This window comes from Aspergillus undulatus (genome assembly GCF_047715775.1).
Source record: "Aspergillus undulatus strain CBS 261.88 unplaced genomic scaffold BDV17scaffold_9, whole genome shotgun sequence".
In the NCBI taxonomy this organism is placed as follows: Eukaryota; Fungi; Ascomycota; class Eurotiomycetes; order Eurotiales; family Aspergillaceae; genus Aspergillus; species Aspergillus undulatus.
Window position 1 is genome coordinate 286,001 of NW_027396613.1, and position 18,978 is coordinate 304,978.

At 50.3% G+C, this 18,978-nt stretch overlaps 6 protein-coding genes across 6 annotated transcripts; 5 read left to right on the top strand and 1 right to left on the bottom strand.

Moving 5' to 3' along the window:
- The first annotated feature begins 1,402 nt into the window (after positions 1-1,402).
- Positions 1,403-3,086, top strand: BDV17DRAFT_240313 (uncharacterized protein). Its single transcript, XM_073755950.1, has 5 exons — positions 1,403-1,693; positions 1,762-2,069; positions 2,125-2,247; positions 2,304-2,384; positions 2,451-3,086. The coding sequence occupies exons 1-5, from the start codon at positions 1,544-1,546 to the stop codon at positions 2,896-2,898; spliced, it is 1,110 nt and encodes a 369-aa protein (XP_073618431.1). The 5' UTR covers positions 1,403-1,543; the 3' UTR covers positions 2,899-3,086.
- A 4,432-nt stretch (positions 3,087-7,518) lies between these two features.
- BDV17DRAFT_256087 (uncharacterized protein) lies at positions 7,519-10,121 on the top strand. The gene is made up of 3 exons (XM_073757011.1): positions 7,519-8,164; positions 8,221-8,406; positions 8,473-10,121. The coding sequence occupies exons 1-3, from the start codon at positions 7,628-7,630 to the stop codon at positions 9,892-9,894; spliced, it is 2,145 nt and encodes a 714-aa protein (XP_073618432.1). The 5' UTR covers positions 7,519-7,627; the 3' UTR covers positions 9,895-10,121.
- A 630-nt stretch (positions 10,122-10,751) lies between these two features.
- On the bottom strand, positions 10,752-12,782 carry BDV17DRAFT_240334 (OTU domain-containing protein). Its single transcript, XM_073755952.1, has 3 exons — positions 12,238-12,782; positions 11,726-12,159; positions 10,752-11,667 (listed from the first exon to the last, which is right to left on the bottom strand). Exons 1-3 carry the CDS (start codon positions 12,473-12,475, stop codon positions 10,900-10,902), a joined length of 1,440 nt encoding a protein of 479 aa, XP_073618433.1. The 5' UTR covers positions 12,476-12,782; the 3' UTR covers positions 10,752-10,899.
- A 608-nt stretch (positions 12,783-13,390) lies between these two features.
- On the top strand, positions 13,391-15,062 carry BDV17DRAFT_256091 (FAD-dependent oxidoreductase). The gene is made up of 5 exons (XM_073757012.1): positions 13,391-13,578; positions 13,641-13,778; positions 13,839-13,942; positions 13,991-14,094; positions 14,153-15,062. The coding sequence occupies exons 1-5, from the start codon at positions 13,550-13,552 to the stop codon at positions 14,870-14,872; spliced, it is 1,095 nt and encodes a 364-aa protein (XP_073618434.1). The 5' UTR covers positions 13,391-13,549; the 3' UTR covers positions 14,873-15,062.
- A 76-nt stretch (positions 15,063-15,138) lies between these two features.
- On the top strand, positions 15,139-16,437 carry BDV17DRAFT_256094 (uncharacterized protein). The gene is made up of 2 exons (XM_073757013.1): positions 15,139-15,945; positions 16,005-16,437. Exons 1-2 carry the CDS (start codon positions 15,240-15,242, stop codon positions 16,316-16,318), a joined length of 1,020 nt encoding a protein of 339 aa, XP_073618435.1. The 5' UTR covers positions 15,139-15,239; the 3' UTR covers positions 16,319-16,437.
- A 157-nt stretch (positions 16,438-16,594) lies between these two features.
- BDV17DRAFT_256095 (TVP15 family protein) lies at positions 16,595-17,975 on the top strand. The gene is made up of 4 exons (XM_073757014.1): positions 16,595-16,948; positions 17,015-17,130; positions 17,189-17,278; positions 17,346-17,975. The coding sequence occupies exons 1-4, from the start codon at positions 16,929-16,931 to the stop codon at positions 17,519-17,521; spliced, it is 402 nt and encodes a 133-aa protein (XP_073618436.1). The 5' UTR covers positions 16,595-16,928; the 3' UTR covers positions 17,522-17,975.
- The last annotated feature ends 1,003 nt before the right edge of the window (positions 17,976-18,978 follow it).

The window sequence follows — 18,978 nt, forward strand, 5'->3', positions numbered from 1 at the left end:
ATGCGAACATCATTCACCGCGCCTGCCTTATGAGAAGGTCCATGTATAACAGGTTCTGAGGAGTGACCGGATGGGCTCTTGCAGCTACATCAATAAAGTAGGACGAGGGCTGTCCGTGATGAATATCGAGCTACCCCTCGCCTTCCTTACCAGCAAACTGGACGCCGTAGTGACTGTCCGGCCAAGACCTAAAGACCATCCGGGCATTCTCCAATTGCTGTTGTCCCTCTTCACCGACTGGGCAATGTGAAGCGGCATACTGAGCGTCTGGGAAGTCGGAGAAGCTCCTGGAAGCTGGCAGTTATTATCGGAAATTAGTACCAAAGTGCTCACCGGAAATGCTCCGAGCAGGCTCGGAAGTAAATGAGAAAGCCTACGAAACAGCGTTAGACGATACTAGTGAAAAAGAAGCAACTTAGCAAGAAAAGCGAGCCAAGCAGCCAAGCAGCCAAGCAACTGGAGAGATAGTATCCATGGCACATGGGCGCCCCTCGGCATGAACTGTCCCTGGCGGAGGGAGGATTTCTGCAGGATTAAGGTTTTCCTTGGCTTGGCCTCGTGTAGATAGACCAATGCAGGCTAGGCTGCTCGTGGACGCCTGGAAATGATCTATCATTTCCTTTCGTCCCAAGGGTTCGGTTCGTGAGCAGGTAGTGCGGAGGGCGCTTGGTGGCAAGGCGAGCTGTCTTCCCAGGTCACTGGTTACTGGTCACACGGTGTGGGATCTCGGGCCTATGTCCGTGCTTTTCCAAATCCAAGCTTTCCAGGTTTTCCTCTCCACTATTCCTTCGATCTGTTCAGGCTACTGGTTGATTGACTGATTGCAGAGTACAGCGAATGGCCAGAGACTTTTCCTGTGTGTTCGCATCTGCGTACTTTCTGAAGATTCTAGACTGATTCTGTTAATAGCACTGTGGTCTCTGATAGCAAAGTGAGCAAATCTTGACGACAATCCCAATATCGGTTCCTCTGAAACTTGACAGCCCAGACACGCGGGCGGACGGGACCGTGGAGACGACAATCGTCTCGAAGGTCGACGCGAGATTCGCTTGCACTCGAGCCCGCAGGAAACAAGTTGCTGGACCCAGAGGCACGGGTTGGCCACTACAACTAGACTCAATAATGCCCAACTGAGGTCGATCAGGTCAATCTCTTCCTGCTTTTCGCAGAGTATAGAGATTAACCGCTAGCTTTTTATGGTATGGTCTGATTCAATCTTTGCAGCCTGCGAAGGCTCTTCTTGGCCCCTGGTAAAGGAGCTTAAGCGAGTGGCGGGACGGGTCAGCACTGATTCGTACTGATTCGAGACACTACGCCGATAGCCCTGGTCTTAATGATCCATTTGCACGCGGGCTCTACCCATTGAGGTCCACCTTCTATACTTTCTGTGGGACTTCGATGCCTCTAAGTTACAGACCAGGCCTGGCTCATTTCCGACGATTAGGACGCACGCCCCCAGAATAGATGAGTTTTTAATCCTTGCGTGCCCACTGTCCCCGGGTTTTCCTCCTGTCAGTCCCATCTCATTCTGAACAGTTTCAACATGGCTATTACCGGGGATGCCTCGCCCAATGTGGCGGGCAGTGTCATCATGTTGACCACTCTCGCCTTCATCAGTTATGGTCTGCGTGTGTACTGTCGAGTCACGAGGAGGTCGTGGTCCGTGGAGGATTGGATTATGACGGCAGCCATTGTATGTGCACTCCCAATTGTTTCACCCGCCCGTCCCTTGCTTGGACCATACTGACATCGATGGAAAAGGCACCCTTCTGTGTGCTCGTGGCAGGCTGTATCGGAGGCGCCTTCAGCGGCATCGGAATTCACATTGAACGGTTGCAGGAGCCCGGCAACGAGGTATACCAGGCTGGAGGGCAGAAGTTCTTCCTCATATTCGAAGTCGGCTACTGTGCTGCCATCATCCCCATCAAGCTCAGCATCAGCTGGATGTTGATTCGAGTGGCCGAGGGGCGGAAAGCGTACATTTACATCCAGTATGGGGTGATCGCGCTTTTCACCATCATGAACTTCATTGCGTTGATCTTCATTCTCACCAACTGCATTCCCATTGCGTACGTCATATAGTTCATTGGCTAGGCAGAGTACTTTGAAGCTGACAATCCACAGGGCCGCCTGGGAACCAGCTCTCCTTGAAAAGGGAGGCCACTGCAAGCCTTCTTACGTCTTGACTAATGCTTATTACGCTTGTACTGCTGTGAACATTGTTACGGACTGGATCACTGCGGCAATGTTCGTGCCAACTTTTCCCTTCCTGCATACGAACCATCGCGACTAACCTACTCCAGGCCGGTTTTCTTACTTTGGAACGTCCAGCTCAACCGCAACAGTAAGCTTGCTGTCATGGGTCTGATGAGTCTGGGTGTCTTGTGCGTATACCAGCGCCTTACATATATCAACTACCATCTTTCATCCTAACAATTCGTGTTTGATAGTGCCTCTTTATCTGCCTGCATCCGTCTAAAATACACCGTCAACCTTACCAACCAAACCGACTTCCTGTTCGCCGTCGCCGACGTCGTCATCTGGGGTTTCGCTGAGAACGCCATCGGCATGTTTGTCGGAAATATTGCAACTCTTCGCCCCCTATTCAAGAACTGGTTTGAGCGCACCATACAACGCACCGGTTACAGCGGCTCTCGCAGCCGCACCCAAAGCCGGCCTCTCGGCTCTGAGTTCGAGCTCTCGCAGCATGGACACAGCAAGAGCCACGACGGGTACCTGAGCTCTACGGTTACGGAGGTCAAGGGCAACCATGCTCCCAGTGGCCGGGACAGCGAGATCAGCGATGACGATAGCCAAAAGGGAATCTTTGATGGCGGAGTGGCCAATCAGAGAACGGATATCATGGTGTCCCGACAGGTCAACGTCACATATGACTGATAGCTGAGGCAGGCGTGAAATGGGCTGGCGGAGGAGTTGCGGGTGATTTCATTCACTCTTATCATTTTCATCTTCAAGGAGCACGAGACTCCAACTATTCGTCTAACTGTATCTCTGTCTTTCTTTTTCTGGCTGTACTATACCCTCCCTATACTATACTATTTCCTAATACAATTTATTAAATACCCCGCAAACCGCTCCAGTGAACTCTAAAGATTCCAAGGACTTGGAACTTGGAAATGATGAAGATTCAATTTTTCGGTCAAATGGGTTTCCAATTCTTGGCCCTTGTATCGAGATTGTCTTGGACTTTGATCCATGACTCGCAACAGAGTCGGGGTTGCCCGGATCCCCATGGGCATAATTCGATCCTCTAGATACCAAGAATCCAAGATCTGCAATTCAAGCCGATACTCGCTCAAATCTCGATCATCGGATCATTTTATCGTATCGAGTCTTAGCAGTAAGAGTACGTAAAGCCAACAATCAGCCAAGAATGAGACTGAAATTGCCAATGTTGACTACGTGGGCCATTTTGATATAGGTGGGTTTAGGGGCTTGGCCTTCACGAGTCCTTGATTCCTTGAGCAGAAGCAGGAGAGCTTCGTCAAACTGCGAAAATGAGTATGAGATGCGCACAGTGCGTAACAATTATTTGGGTAATGTAAGTACTATGTTCAATTCTTGAAGATTGGCGAGAGGTCCATGCTGGCTTATCGACGTTAGTATTTAGTATGCCCATTGCCCGGCTACACCACCATAACTATAAAGCGTAGTACATGGGTATAATCGCGCCACATTAGTACTCCGACTGGTTTATATGGATATCTGCGTCAACCTTCCCTTTCTCTTCCATTATGTTTCACCTCCGCCCAAGACGGCCGCTCTTTCCCCATTTACACGGCGGGATGGGCAGCCCGCGGTTGCCTCTGTGACTCGCACCTTCCTTTGATTACCAATGTTGCGCTGGGCCAGGGTCTCTTTTTCTTTTTTTTGTGTATCTGGATATGTTTTCCAGGAGGATTATACATAAGGAAAGCGCGATCGAAAACTTACCAAGTAGACACTAGGGTCGTTCTTTCCCACTGACATTAGTTTAAGTACCCTTAGCCCCGCGCTCCGCAGGTAATCAACCTCAAACCTACGAGCATAGCGCAGAAGAATAGGGGGTGGGTGTTTCCAGGGTAGATATTGAATGGAGCTGAGGTTCGGGTGTGATAAGCCTGCTTGAAGCGGGCGTAGGTACTAAGCAACTCATGACTAAAAGATCAAGGAGGGAGCCTGTAGTCACTGGAGGATCTGTCCGTCACCGGCCTTTGCTGTTGTCTCTCAAGGGTGAATCCTGAAAGATTGGTCTGATTGATCCAGGGTGCATGAAAACCCGACGTATATCCCAGAGGACAAAAACGTGGACCAATTATAGAAATGATATTTTGCATGCACTGTTGATAGTGTGCCGGAGGTTTCCTGCTCCGATGGTCCACATAATGAGATTGCTCCTAGACTTGCGACGATGGAGGCCGCTGGCTATACAGTATCGCCGCTTCGACGCGCCAGAGTAGCTTAGAATACTGAGGATTCTATAACCGACAATGGCCTCAGGCTGATTGTAGTATATCGGAGTCTGTATTCACTGAGTTGAAAGTGCCCGCCAAAACTCGAAAAAAGCGCAGGGTTGGACATGGTGGATTCAACAGGGCCCTGTGGAACGTGAGTTAGAGCTGATCACACTATGTATCCTGATAGACCGGACTTTCTCAAAGGAGGTGTTTGCTCCTACGCACCGGAATTCTCAAATTTGGCGGATTCACACGCATTGGACGCACTGCGCCGTTGCTTCCAGGCCTCAAGTTGAGCGAAAAGTTCATGGGGCAGGTCTTCACATTGGAAGTGATTCTCTCCGTTTCTCTTGTAACCATCAGTCTCAATGGTTCACGGGGCTCTCGTCTCAGGGCATATCGCTTGACTTTGTCGACTTGCCCCCTACCGGGCCGGTAGCCTCGCCGAGAAAAACGCGACTCTAGATGCAGCTATCTCGAAGACGACTATATTCGAGTACCAACGAATTCTGACACGTAGTAGCCTGACTTCCACGAGCACTCACGTTCATCAGATCACCCGCGGGTATACCGGAGTGCCTGGTCCAGGTCTATGATCGAGAAACCCCGAATTTGCCACGTTGAGGATCGCGGATATGCTAATGGAAGACCGCATCATGCCTGAAGATGCCCAGTGCAGTGGCGCCGTGGAAGTGGTTGAAGACGAGCATGTGACAGTCATTTTTTGCAAGGCGAGGCTCCGCTCGTCCTGCAAGTCTTCGGTAAAAAGACTGGGCAAGCATGTAGGAAGCCGACAGAAAACCTCAAGGACCAATAAAGAGAATGATTGAAGAGTGAGAAGTGGAAACTGCACAAACAAACTGTCCGCCAATTGAAGGATACCAAGCGATTGAGGCAAAGCTTCCTGGTTGTCAAGAGGCAATAGCCAGGGAGTGGTGCGCCTGTTGCTGCTCTCATAATGATGGAACAGTCGCTTAGGTACAGCGTTTACAAGACTAGAGGTTGAATTATAAAAAGCTCCAAAACAGCGCCAACACAGTTTGTAACCATTATCATGGCTGAGAAAGGCATTGCGATGAGCCGAGACGAGAAAGCAGTATTTTGTCAGGGTTGCTCTCACGAAGCTGGAGAATTCTCCACGTGGAATTGCTGACACTGAGCCCATGATTCAGGCAAACCATGTTTTCTGGGTGACTCCATTTTTGGTCCGTTTCAACCTGTCAGAACAAAACTATAATTTGGCGAGCTCAGGTGCAAAGGCTATCACCGCTACCCAGTCCAGGGAGCCATGGCCCGGATAGGAGAAAATGTATGAGAGTATAAGGTCGAAGACCTAGATAGACATGTCAACTATTAAGCCTCTTTTGTTGACTGCTTTTGAGGTATCATTCATCATCTTGAGTCTTTGAGCTGACCACGGCAATCGGAGCAGATATGGGCTGTGGAAGGGAATTGTGGATACAGTTCGATCGTGCCTTTCGACGTTCAAGTTCGATTACCGAATTTTTGATCCACCAGCGCCTGGACTCTGGACTTCGTTTTGAAGATTCAATCTGCTTTGTTCGAGACGTTACGTCGGTTCGCAGCTCCCTCGAAGGCTGCAGTAGCGCAGTCCATCCGCAGTCCTCAAAGATCAGCCTGCATGGATGAAAGATGTCGCCAAGGCTAGCACGCAAAGCCGTTTAATAAGCAAACGGGCTCGTCGATCGTAAATGAGCGAGCTGGATGGCGGGCTGGAATATGGGTTCGAACTTCGGAAGAAAGAAGCGAGAGAGCAACAGGAGCAAAAGCGGCACGTGTCGCGTGTCGAGCGAACTGACCTCCAGTTTGTCCTCCGAGTCAACCTGCAACACCCCCAGTCTCAGGTCTCGAATCCCCAGATCCAGCTCCAAAACAATGGATTGTTTATTTTATAATCCATTATCATCCAACGATCCTCCATGGTGCAACTGCGCCCCTGCCTCGTAAGCAGTGAACTGAGAGTGAGACCGAGGTGCGACTGGGGAGAGCGCCAGCCGTGCAATTGGAAACATTGAGTCAGGATTGAGTTCAGCTAATGATCCTCTTTTCTGACAGACGCAGACCAACCTTGGTCACGACTCTCTGCTTGATTGTCATTGATCGTTCTTTCTAGCTCCACATGCCGGCTATCTATGCTGGCCAAAGCCGCCGAGTTGGTACGCATAGCGGGCGTGGGTGTCAACTGTCAAATGGCAATTCTTCGACATTGCCTGATCGCTTAAGCCTTGGAGCATCACCATCGTGACCAGGGAAAGAGACGGCCAAAGGGTCTCGGCTAGTGATGTGGGGTCGCCAATAGATCGCAGGGATCTCGATCCCACGAGGACGAATTAATTACCTCATGCACCCCGATCTAGCGTGCATCCATCAATCCTATCAGACTGCCCAACGATCTCTGATCAGATCGCGTGGCCGATTGTCAATCTCGCTTTCTTGCGGCCCCGCTCTGTAATATTCTGAGATTGTGATATGGAAAGTGAGAAAGGAAGGATGACGCCTGAGTCAAGATACTGGTCATGGTTCCTCTACCCGTGCGCTCACTGAAAATTCAAGATGTGACTTGCATGCCATAAGAATGGATCCACGCCAAGCTGAGACGCGTACGGAGCACAAACGTGCCTCAGCCATGTCCCTTAAAACCATTCATCTCTCATTATTGGGGGATAAGTGCTTACCCTAATAAGGTCCGGCAGGCGCTGCGGAGTACCTCACATTTCTTACATTCACTAAATATAACAGGCCGAGCTTGCCACTTTCGTGATCCTTGTCAACAAAGTGTCTCGACTCTTCTCTTCATTTCTCATTGACCTGGACCATGGTCGCTGTACAAATGTGTTGATCACTATGTATACATCTTCTTTACTCTGAACCTGCCCATCTTTACATCCCAAGTCCCGTCAACCAAAGTCAAGTATGAACAGCTTCCCCGATGGGGAGCCCGCCGCGGTCTCCTACCTAGCGGGCTTCATTTTCCTCTCCTACGTCGTCAGTGTCATGGGATGTATAACTACGTTAGAACTTCTCCATCGACGGACATCGACAGCGGGGTTTTACAATTGGTACACAGTCAAGCCGCATGTGATCGTTAAGGAAAAAGATCTCTGACAGGTTTGCCAAACAGGTACCTACTACTTACTTCTGCGATCGCGATGGGAGGGGTCGGAATATGGTGTATGCATTTTATCGGAAACCGCGCGATCGTCCTGGATAACGGAGACGACAGAATCCAGGTTCTGTACAGCATGTCATTCACCGGTGTCTCGTTCATTCTCCCCGTCTGTGTCTTGCTTGCCGCCTTTTATGCCGCCGGGACCAGTGAGAAAGCAGGATATACTCGGATCTTGACGGGCGGGGTGCTGACAGGAGGGTCTGTCTGTGGCATGCACTACGTCGGCCAGCTGGGTATCAGTAATTACAAGTGCAGTTACCAACCTGGGAATGTGGCTGGGTCTGCGGTGATCGCGATAGTTGCTAGTTCGGCAGCCCTCGCCATCTTCTTTCGATGGAGAGCTTCTTGGACAAATCGCTGGTGGAGGCGCATGGTCTGTGGGTGCCTGTTGGCTTTAGCTGTATCTGGCATGCACTGGACTGCTGCAGTCGGGACAAGCTATCTAGACCACGACCCATCTGCAAGCCGTGGTGGACAATTATCCCGAACCCAGACAGTCATTATATGTTCTGTTCTCGTGAGTGTTTGAAAGCCGAACTCAACAAACGTCCTTGGAATACTAACGGAGTCTAGGCTTGTGTCGCCTGCGGTATCCTGTCAGCGTGTGCTATAACTGCTAGTGGTGATCACAGGCGGTTACGGACACAAGCACAACAGCTGGTCTTGGCCTCTGTTTTCTTCGACCCGGAAGGCCGGATCATGGTTACACCACATGCCCTCCTTCCTTCTCGAAAGATCGTCGATCGCTATATTGGGAAGGTACGTTGCAAACGCTCGCCTGTCACTTCCTAGTACCATCAACTAACTTCTTCGCTCGGCACGCAGACTTTCAGTGACGATGATCTTACTCGAACTCACCCTGCGTTTCTGTGGGCCTTCAGAGCGAGTAGAAACTGGAACCTTATAAAGGAGGTGGTCCCATACATGCGAGACAGAATTGAACTGGATGATGCTGCGCATCAGCGATACATCGCTAAGGGAGTGGATCACGAAGCCGAGCTGAACGCAGGCTTTGATGAGCTGTTCAAGCGACATTTTTGTGTGGCAGCCCACGATCTCGCTGAACATGTTCGACAACCGTTGGATGACTTGGGCATGTTGTACGATGATGTTTTGACGACCTCCATTCCATCCTCACGGTTCTCGCGTGCCATGGGCTACTCCAGGTTGCGGGCCGGAAAAGGTCAATTGATGTTTACTGTACGTCAACTCAGAAAACAAGAAGCCTCCCGCCTAGCCGCGTCAGGTTTCAGATTCGCTACAGTTGACAATGTCACCGCCCTCCTTTCAGACCGCATGAACGTCGCTTCAGGTGCGTTAGAAGTTCACCTAAAGGACATGCGTGACTTCGCCGCAACTAGCCGGAACTTCGAACCCGGTGTTCATTTGACCTCATTTATCACCCGTCCTACGGTTCATGACCGTTTTGAAGTATTGACGGCTAAGGGGGCCGGGAATCCACTTCCTTCCAAGACGCTTCGAACCAAACGCCTGCAGGCGTCTCATCTGGAACTGATTTCACCTATGGAGGGATGGCCAATCTCAACATGTCTTGATTGGCTGGATTCCAACAAAGCACGAAGCTACAAGGAAGCGAATGAATTTCGAGAAGACCTAATGCATGCAATGAGCTCCCTTGCAATTTCCCTTCCACCAGATCTCAATACAGTCTCTCGCTTCTCGGCACGGCCATTTATCGCCCCATGTCGCAGCACAAGGATGTCGGACGATAGAACATGCATGCTACTCCCCTTCTGCACCGTGGGCTCCCTGAGCACCCGCGTCGCGAATTCAGACTATACATTCATGCCTCTCCGCCTCTTCCGCATCCAGCAGCAAGTAAACAGTGGCGCGACAGACGTAGACGGCCTCGCCAGAGAACTAAGCAAGGGCCTCCTCTACTCAACTATCCGCTCCAACTCCGCCACCGAATCAGAAACGGCACCCTCAGTGCGTGCAATACTCAACAAGTGGCCGTCCTGGAAACAGCCGTCCATCAGCACCCGAGCAATGTCCCAGGAGTCTCTCACGGATAGCACACCACTGGGCGACATCATCGTCCGCAAAGAGGTCAAAATCGACGTTGCTAAATTGGCGGACCCCGCGACTGAGGCGGCACTGGGGAAACAGACCTCGACTACTGTCGTTGAGGCGGGCGACTCTGCTGCTCAGACTTATGTTGACGAGCTTTATAACCTATGTTACTCCTCCCCTGGTATGCGCTTGCGCCCTGATTCGAGCTTCTGATTGCGAATGCCTTGAGATGATATCTCATAATGTCTAAACAATACCCAACCAATGCTTTATATCGTTGACATTATCTTACCATATACCACAATTTCTTTGCCGGCGTTGTTTCTTTTGATCGGGACGGGAGGGAGTTATGGTGATAGATGGAATCGGAGTAATCGAACATTATGTTTTACTGTACATTAAGAGCACCTCGGGCTAGAGCAACCGAATTCAACTTACAAGCTCCTTCACATAAATACACTTTGAGAAGTTCTGTCCCAGAAACGGAAATTCGTGATTGCTAATCATATAGTGAAACAGTCCAGCCAGATTCCACAAATATGAGCTTCTCCCTGTGAAGCCAAACAAAAGGGTAGCAAGAAGCCCTTTCTAAATTCTAAGCAAACAGCCCGCCAGATTTCACCAGGGCGGGCCTCATCTTATCCATGTCTTTATTTTCCCCCAAACCCCTTTAAACGCCAAAGCAACTCCTGAATCTGAATCCTCAAACCAAACAAAACCCGATTCCAAGCCCAGTCAACGCCAATGTCACCAGAAGTAGCATTGCCCAAGAAGTAGACATGTAGTTGTAGATGAAGAAGAGAGAAAATGCGACGCGCTATGCAACATTCTTTTCGAGAGAATGAAGGTTTCCTCCAGAATATTGTGAAATGCGAGAAACGCGACCCCGCCGAATCGATCAATGTCTCGTGGCTGATAAGCATCGCGTGTGTACCTTTTGCTAGGGCAGCACAGAGGAAGATGATTCGTTGACAGGGTCGCACAGGCTCCAAATGCTGTCAGATATCGGAGAAAGTTCAAAAAACCGCTAAGTCGCTGACACAATATGCTCTGAAATAAAGCAACAATAGAGGATAGAGCCACCCAACGCGCTCAAATGCAATCAGTCATATTATATAGAGAAGGTAGAGACAGCCGCGAAGGCGACTGTTGACTCAAGGAAAATAGAACGTGTTGGTGGAATGGCGAACGATATTTCGTATAGGACGGTTAACGCACTTAGTGGGCGTTGCGGCTCCGAGTGATACGCTGACTTCGGCGTAACTTTTGCTCGGTGGTGTCGGTTTCGCTCGGTTGGCTTGATGTCTGGCTTGAGGCCTCGCTAGGAACTGTTTGATGCTTACTCTTAAGCTTCAATCTTCTGCCCTTCCTAGGAAGAGGCAAGTTCTCTTCTCTTGACTCGGATGTGATGGGCTCTGTTGGTTTATTGCTAGTTTCGACTGGAGGTTTCGGCGCGCTCTTATCGGGGCTTACGCGAAGCCGTAAGGAGACGAGATCATTTTGATCATCTCGAAACGCTATTCCGACTGTTACATCCGGGAGGATGCGTCGTTTTTGTTCACGAACCCGAGTACGTCGCGAGGCCGGGCGAGGGTTTTCTTCCTCATCACTATCGTCCGCTGAGCGTTTGCTTCCAGTGCTGAAGGGAGATGAGGAGCGCGAAGACGGTTGGAAACGGGATTTCATGATTGCTCGTGAAGCAGTAGCTTCAGGTGGGTGCGAGTTGGCGCCATCACCAAGGAGGTTCATGAAGGCATTATCAATGTTCCCTCGACATTGCTCGAGCACTTCCACTATGGTTTCTCGGTCGAATTTTCCACCAAGACCTTCCTGAATGACTGAGATTTTCCAAGGAGAGGCTACGTTGACGACGCTGGGGTCAGTGCGAGAAGCGTTGCTCTGTGCCGTCTTGTCCATCTCGGGAATACACGGCAATCCCGTGTGCGGACCATCAGTATGGCGCACGGAGGAATAGTGGTGGAAATCCTGAATTAAACATTAGAACTGGACGCTTGACCGGCAGGAAGGCTTCAGCAAAGCTTACATGGAAGGCAATGTGTATGGTTTCTCTTTCCTCATCGAGCGGAGCATGGACGTCGCGAAAATTCTGAATTCCATACATTGTATAAACATTGACATCCTTCTTGAAGGACTGACAGAATGCCTGTATCTCCTCTGCTCCACCCCAAACGCCATTCTTACGCGACTCTGCGACCTTGGAGTCGAAACTTCTTTCCTTATCTTTGGCGGACGGAGGGGCCGGGCTTGCGGATGAGGATGAGGACGAGCAGTAGTTGTTCCTGGCTGCCTCGGCTGCCGCACGTCTTGGAGCTCTACGCTCCCCACCGGCAGCAGCTATGAAGCTCATGAAGTATTCCCGATTCTCGAATATGTGGTCTGCGAGCCGCGTTCGGATGTGGTCGGCATGGTTGAAATCCCCGTACAATTGGTCTGAAAGCGCGTAGTATAGACAATTACCTACGAGTTGACAGTTAGAATACCATAAGCTTCACAGAAAAGAGTAGTGCCGGTCTCTCGACGGTGAGGAAACATTACCATCGCCCTCTGTAGGAAGAGCATAGAGCCCTAGCTGAGTGAGACTCGGGAGCTCTAAGCATTCTGTGTCTGTTTTGCCGCGTGTGTTCTTGGACTCCCGAGGCTGGGTATCCTCGGGCGCTTGCTCCGGCTGCGGCTTCTCGAGTTTCGGCTCGTTGATCAGGCTCGCTTCGGTATGGCCATCATGGTGAGGGGCAATTATTGGCACAATTCTGCCACCTTTGGAGACATCTGCCATGGTTGGAAAATCCCTACCCCACGAAGGACCCTCATTGAGGAGGGCAGATAAGGATGCCACGTCGAACCAGGGTGAGAGGGAAGGAGAGGGCTCGAAATGGGGAGCGAAGAAGGGTCGGTGGAGCGAGATCGAGAGGACTCGGGACTCGGGGCAGAGGAAAAGAAAATACGCAGCTTAAAAAATGGCAACAAAGAGTGGCCTCGGTATAGGCTGGGTTGGGGATTTGGGATGCAGAAAGCGCAGGGCTGACTGGGAAAGTTAAGAAGTTCCCTCTTTCCCTCCCTTTGTCTTTTTGACTCGATGAATCACAATTCGAGTCCCAAAGAACAAGAGTCGAGGGCAGCAAAAGTTCCCTGCCTGTTGCAACTTGCCTCCGCGTTTTTGTATTTTGTGACAGCCCTGTTACTGTATTATTGGTATTCCGGGGGGCATTACTTCCTAATCAGGCAAAGTACGCGGTATATGATGCCTCTTCGAGTCAGAGCAGGCGCGTCACACTTTCTGAGGCTCAGTTTGTTGCTTCTGTTGTACATCCAAGTGAAGCTGACCGCGAGCAGTTATCACAGCCCTAAGAGGCGGCGTGAAGAGCTGAAGAGCTGGGGAGCTGGCCATGTTCTGTTCTGTGCTAATGAGAAAAGGAACCGTGAAGTGAAAACCTTGAATTGTCATCACAATGACCATGTACTACTCCGTTCATTGTATATTCTAGTCATGGCAAGAGCATATGAAAGAGTCTTTGTTTATAGTATACATGCTATTCGCTCGAGATCATAAATATTCACTGCACCACTTTCAGTATGGCATGAACACTTTATGTTCCCGGATCTGGATGCCCCACGTTATTACTACTAGACTCCAAGTCTCCAACTGCGCAACCTCCAATCCATCCTTATCGGCGCCATTGATAATAGAATACACGATGTTAGCCTAGCCATTTGGTGGTACCATTCTGTTTCTGCAACTATTTAAGCACCCGCATATCTTTCTACTGTCCCTCGCTCTTTCACCCATTATTGACAACTCTTTGAATCAGAATCTCCATCAGGCCCACCTCTGGTCTATTCGAAAGTAACAATGTCTGTCAACAACATCGTGATACTCGGGTATGTTTTAGATCCCCCAAGCACTTGTGGTCATGGTCAGTATGCTAATGTCTTGTTCATAGGGCCGGAGTGTCCGGGCTCACAACCGCCTACCTGCTGTCTCAGGATCCGAGCAATTCCATTACTGTCGTGGCCAAGCATATGCCAGGTGACTACGATATCGATTACTGTTCCCCATGGGCTGGAGCCAACTACCTTCCGTAAGTAGTGAAACCATTGCCCTCCCAGACCTTTCTCATTATTGCTAAACAACCCGCCAGAACCGGACATCCCGACACTAATCATGCCAAGTGGGAGAAGGAAACGTGGCACCCACTGAAGGAACTGACCGAGAAGCATCCGGAGGCTGGCATACATTTTCAACGTAAGTCTCCCGCACCCGATCATTTGAAATCTGCTAACAAGGTACTAGCAAATGTCATCTACAATCGAAAGAAGGACCAACAAACCCCGACCGGGCAATGGTTCTCGGCCCTGGTCAGCGAGAACCCGTGGTATAAAGATGTTGTCCCAGATGTACGTGTCGTATCCCCGATTGCATTCTAGACTAAACTTGACTAACTAGCCGTCGCAGTTCGAAAATGTCCCAAAAGACAAACTACCCGCCGGCATTGACAACGCACAAACATTTACCTCAGTCTGCATCAACACAGCGGTCTACCTCCCCTGGCTAGTTGGGCAGTGTCGCAAGAATGGAACAGTCTTCAAACGAGCAACCTTCAAACACATCGCAGACGCATCAAGAGCCCACCACAGCGGAAAACCCGCAGATGTCGTCGTAAACTGCACGGGCCTCTCATCAAGAAAGCTAGGCGGCGTTATAGATGACACGCTCTACCCAGGCCGCGGCCAAATCATCCTCATTCGTAACGACCCTGGCATAATGGCCTCCATGTCCGGCACGGATGACGGCGAAGACGAGCTCTTCTACATGATGAGCCGCGCAGCAGGCGGCGGGACGATCCTAGGCGGCTGCTACCAGAAGAACGAATGGGATCCGCTGCCCGACCCCAACTTGGCTGTACGCATCATGAAGCGCGCCATTGCTATTTGCCCCGAGTTGGTGAAGGAAGGACAGGGAATCGAGGGGCTAGATATCATTAGGCACGGTGTTGGATTGAGGCCTCTGCGGGATGCCGGGCCGCGGATAGAGAAGGAGAGGATCGGGGATGTTTCTGTGGTGCATAACTATGGCCACGGTGGGTTTGGCTATCAGTCTTCTTTTGGCTGTGCTGCTGCGACTGTACGGTTGGTGCATGAGAGCCTGGGGGATAAAGTACGAGCAAAGTTGTAATATCCAACTAGACTCGGCTTATTTGGACTTGATGTACACATACACCGATACTATTGTATCTACTCTGTACACTGTAGCGAATGCCGCTACATAGGGCGTCGCCAATCGGACCCCAACCATCTGCAGCGGAGCGCTTTGTCTTAGTATCTAGTACTATCTCCATGCATCGAATTACATCTTTTATTACGAATTTACTGTTACCTCAATCGTACTTCAGCATATTGTAGACGTCGCCATTGCGTCACCACTTTGCGGAGATCAGATCATGACTTCACCATAACCTCTTTTTATTACACTCCCGTAAGATATCTCGGTTTAAGGAACCACACATGCACAAGCCTCCAAGACCTGAATACTATTCATCAAAATGAAGTACCACGCTCCCAAAGTCGAAGAAGTCCACGACACAGACGACGTGACCAATACTTCCAAGCGCAAGAGAGCCGAAGGCTCCAACCCCATTCAAGAGAGAAGCGCCGACGAAAGCGAGTCGCAGCCACCAAGTAAAGCTGCTAAATCTCGCAACGAGCCTTCTTTCGATGAACAGGAGGAAGATAAGGGTTTTCTTGATAACGAGAATGAGGATGAGGATGTGCTTGAGGGGGGTAACCATGACGAGGATCTGAGCGAGGAAGGAGATGATGAAGCAAGTGAGGACGTAGAGGAGTCGACAAAGAACAAGAAAGATACACATCAAAAGCAGTCAAAGCCGAAGTCGAAACCGAAGTTACGGGAGTCCCCAAGCGGAGAAAAGCTACAGAAGACCATAGAGAAGTACGGCCGTGGTCCGCTTGAGGGCACGGCGATTGAGGAGAAAGCGCTTACCGGTTCGCCTGATACTATTCTCGCGATGCTCATGGACGCGATGTTGAAGTCGAAGCCTATGTCCCATGAGCTTACGGACCGGACTCTGCGGCATCTGGTTGAGGTTGGGTATCATGATATTCAGAAGCTCGGAGACGCTAGCTGGGAAGAGAGAGCCATGGTCTTGAAGGATGGCGGGTATAATCGGTACAGAGAGCAAGGCTCAACGAACCTGGGCAAGCTGGTTGAGTTCGTGAACGAAAAATATGGTGCGTTCTCTTCGTTAATCACTTATTCCCAGCTCGTTAAAGCTAATTCCATATTGCAGATGGTGATCTCAACAACCTCATAAAGAACGCCAACTATGACCCCCAGAAAGCAAGGCAGCTGGTCAAGGAAGTTCACGGTCTTGGGGACTTGGGTGTTGAGCTTTTCTTCAACAACGTGCAAAGCGTATGGCCCTCCATCGCTCCCTTCGTTGACTCAAGGAGCCTGCAGACTGCGGAAGAGGCTGGGCTCGGGACTGACTTGGAAGCCATCTATGGAGACCTGGAAAAGGACCCAGTCAAGATGTGTAAACTTGCGAATGCTCTATCTGCCGCCAGATTGGACAAGCGAGTCGGAGATCTTGTAGCGATTTGAGCCGGGACAGACTGGGCCATGGTAGCTCTGCGTGGATCATGCTCTCCATTCGCAATTGCATGGAAATAAGGTCGGTCTAATATGTAAATGCAATTAGCATTCTCCAGCGTGCTAGCAGTATATTTTGTAAGTGTCCCTTTAAATAGAACAAGACGATCAATATGTCAAAGAGACGGTCTTAGCCACTTGGATCAGCCGCTGAGTCAGCAGAGGCTCTTGGCAGACCCGCTTGTTGCGCATCGCAGGGAAAGGATGCTGGCGTTGTTCATCTCCCTAGCCTTCGTCCGCACGTTTCTTCGGTTTTCTTTCTTCTTGCTCAGAGATTCCTTTGGAAATAGACTACCTTCTCTTTCAACCCAAACCTCGACCGTCCGGCCCGTAATCGCACGCTTTTACGCCAGGCGACAATCTTGCTACTGAGCTCCCGTGAATTCGTCATCGCAACAAACTACGTGGTTCATCGAGCTTAATCTAGGCGACAAATATCCTTTTTCGGCAGCATTGAGACCTCCAGAGCTTGATTTCCATCTTTCTGAATCTCTATCATCATTACCAACCTTGATTTACGCCTGATACAGCTGCTCCTCGACGAACTAGCATAACCTTCACAATGGATCTCTCGAACATCTTGTACGTCGCACGGAGTTCTCCATCTCACGGACGGTGAGCTGGTTGCTAACCTCAGTTCTATTACAGTCGCATTGCCAACATCGCCATCGGTGTCATCATGGTGCTTGGTGGCATTGCCCAATTCTTCCCGATCTCCCTGGGCCACGTCATAACCGGTGTATATGTGATTCTTTTCGGCATCAGTAAGATTTTCTTCTCAGGCAGCCCGCCTCGTCGTGCGCCGATGCTGACTCGTTTTAGTCGTTGCCGGACTTGAATTCTTGCCCAACGTTCCCGATTACGTCTACCGCTATGCGTCCTTCCTTTTCTCGTTCCTCGGCCGTGGTGTCTGTAAGTTGCGATTCCCTGGAACATGATCGCTCGCAAAGTTCGTGGACTGACAATGTTGCTACCTCAGTCTATGTCTTTGTCGGGTGTCTCATCCTCCACGGTCACGTTCTGCAATACATTGCCGGTGCCATCGTCGGTTTCCTCGGTATCGGCTACGTCGCCCTGGAGTTCGTTCCTTCTATCGAACCCCCATCGAACATGCGTGAGAACGACCAGGGCTGGGGCGCTGAGCAGGTTGTCTAAGGCGCATAATGCGTGTTCGTGGAATCGGAAACTGCGTTTACGACACGGGACCCCATCGTGCCCTGTGCGACCTCACGATCGATGAACGGCCGATTGTTTTCTATCAAGATATATACCACGAGATGCCAGCCCTAAGAATTCGGGATTTTTATAATCAACGATAGTCCATGAGTGTGACGAATTAATTTTCGACGTTTGAAGCAAGATTTGGGTGAGAAGAGCGATGTTTGATGGACATAAACCATTTCTATTCACTTTTGCCTGAGGGCGGTGGATCTTTCTTTTTTTACTTTCTGAGACCAATCTACTCAGCCGTGTCTTGTTATTGACTGATCTTGATCTATCAATTTTCTGTTTGATTGGTCTGCTTACCAGCATGTATCATATGTTTTCGTAGATGAGCCGTTATTCTGACCATTTACACTTTTGCGGTATTCCAGCCACGTAGCTGAGTAACTACCTCTGCAGGCCACGAATTGTCGCCGTCAGGGAACAAAGAAGCATCTAATCTCGATCCGGCGGTCTTCCAAGGCGACGACGCGAACAATCTACAGAGTAGTGTCACTCGTGACCACGCCTCCGCCATATTGTACTTGCTCAAGCTAGAGTAACATACCTCCATCTACTCCGTATTGTCTAGCGGTTCTTCTTGCCTACTCCGAGTCGGAGATTAGACCACGTGCTCCAGTCCCGAACCGCGTACACTATCTATGGTAGGTAAGGTAGTTAGACAACTAATCAGTCGGGCGTTATCTGATCCCCGTATCTACGTCATGAATCATGTCAGTGGAAAGTCGGCCCCAGAGACAAGGGACGACAGAGGTCGCCTCGAGCTCGAGCGCAGCAGCGCAGAGGCTGTGTGCAGGGAATCGAATCCTGGGTCGTATCTAGCATTCAAGATACGTAAAGCCCGAAGAAATGTCGCAACTTCTTTACGGACCATGATGCATCGCGTCCACGCTAGAGCAAACTTATGTACCCCGTGCAGGTTTATCGGCTTATCCAGGACGGGATATCAATCTGGGCGCCTGCGCGTGGAATCTTCTCCTAGTCGAGTCCGTGAACTTGAAGACGGTGTAGAATGATACCTAGGGAGTCGTAACCGTACCTTGGACAAAATATGCACGTGCAAGGATGTCAAGGGCCGGGATTCCAGCGTGGACTTCCGGTCTGGTTGGACAAGGGAGCATGTATGTCGCAGCGGCGTTACTTTGAATGCAGGCGTTATAGATTGATATCATGGTGCTGGGGCCCTTGTCGCGTCATGTCGTTTCCCGCTGTTGGGAGTCACGCCATGTCTGACTGACGGTTACGGTTTCCGATGGCGTCACGCGGGACAGGGGTGCAGTAGGGTTGTTTTGGTTGTGCATGATGGTGAGTCCTCTTCGCGCAAAACGAAGGCAATTTCATAGCAATTCAAAAGCTGAAGAGATAATCCGGGTGAGTCTGATATTTCC

Bases quoted from the DNA above. Each gene is read 5' to 3' on its own strand.
- BDV17DRAFT_240313 (XM_073755950.1), top strand. From the start codon at position 1,544: ATGGCTATTACCGGGGATGCCTCGCCCAATGTGGCGGGCAGTGTCATC. The intron at 2,070-2,124 runs GTACGTCATATA...GACAATCCACAG, and splicing joins ACCAACTGCATTCCCATTGC to GGCCGCCTGGGAACCAGCTC. The intron at 2,248-2,303 runs GTTCGTGCCAAC...AACCTACTCCAG, and splicing joins GACTGGATCACTGCGGCAAT to GCCGGTTTTCTTACTTTGGA.
- BDV17DRAFT_256094 (XM_073757013.1), top strand. From the start codon at position 15,240: ATGAAGTACCACGCTCCCAAAGTCGAAGAAGTCCACGACACAGACGAC. The intron at 15,946-16,004 runs GTGCGTTCTCTT...TCCATATTGCAG, and splicing joins GTTCGTGAACGAAAAATATG to ATGGTGATCTCAACAACCTC.
- BDV17DRAFT_256091 (XM_073757012.1), top strand. From the start codon at position 13,550: ATGTCTGTCAACAACATCGTGATACTCGG. The intron at 13,943-13,990 runs GTAAGTCTCCCG...ACAAGGTACTAG, and splicing joins GGCTGGCATACATTTTCAAC to CAAATGTCATCTACAATCGA. The intron at 14,095-14,152 runs GTACGTGTCGTA...TAGCCGTCGCAG, and splicing joins ATAAAGATGTTGTCCCAGAT to TTCGAAAATGTCCCAAAAGA.
- BDV17DRAFT_256087 (XM_073757011.1), top strand. From the start codon at position 7,628: ATGGGAGGGGTCGGAATATGGTGTATGCATTTTATCGGAAACCGCGCG. The intron at 8,165-8,220 runs GTGAGTGTTTGA...AACGGAGTCTAG, and splicing joins TCATTATATGTTCTGTTCTC to GCTTGTGTCGCCTGCGGTAT. The intron at 8,407-8,472 runs GTACGTTGCAAA...CTCGGCACGCAG, and splicing joins TCGATCGCTATATTGGGAAG to ACTTTCAGTGACGATGATCT.
- BDV17DRAFT_256095 (XM_073757014.1), top strand. From the start codon at position 16,929: ATGGATCTCTCGAACATCTT. The intron at 16,949-17,014 runs GTACGTCGCACG...GTTCTATTACAG, and splicing joins ATGGATCTCTCGAACATCTT to TCGCATTGCCAACATCGCCA. The intron at 17,279-17,345 runs GTAAGTTGCGAT...TTGCTACCTCAG, and splicing joins GTTCCTCGGCCGTGGTGTCT to TCTATGTCTTTGTCGGGTGT.
- BDV17DRAFT_240334 (XM_073755952.1), bottom strand. From the start codon at position 12,475: ATGGCAGATGTCTCCAAAGGTGGCAGAATTGTGCCAATAATTGCCCCT. The intron at 12,160-12,237 runs GTAATGTTTCCT...GTCAACTCGTAG, and splicing joins TCTTCCTACAGAGGGCGATG to GTAATTGTCTATACTACGCG. The intron at 11,668-11,725 runs GTAAGCTTTGCT...TGTTTAATTCAG, and splicing joins CCATACACATTGCCTTCCAT to GATTTCCACCACTATTCCTC.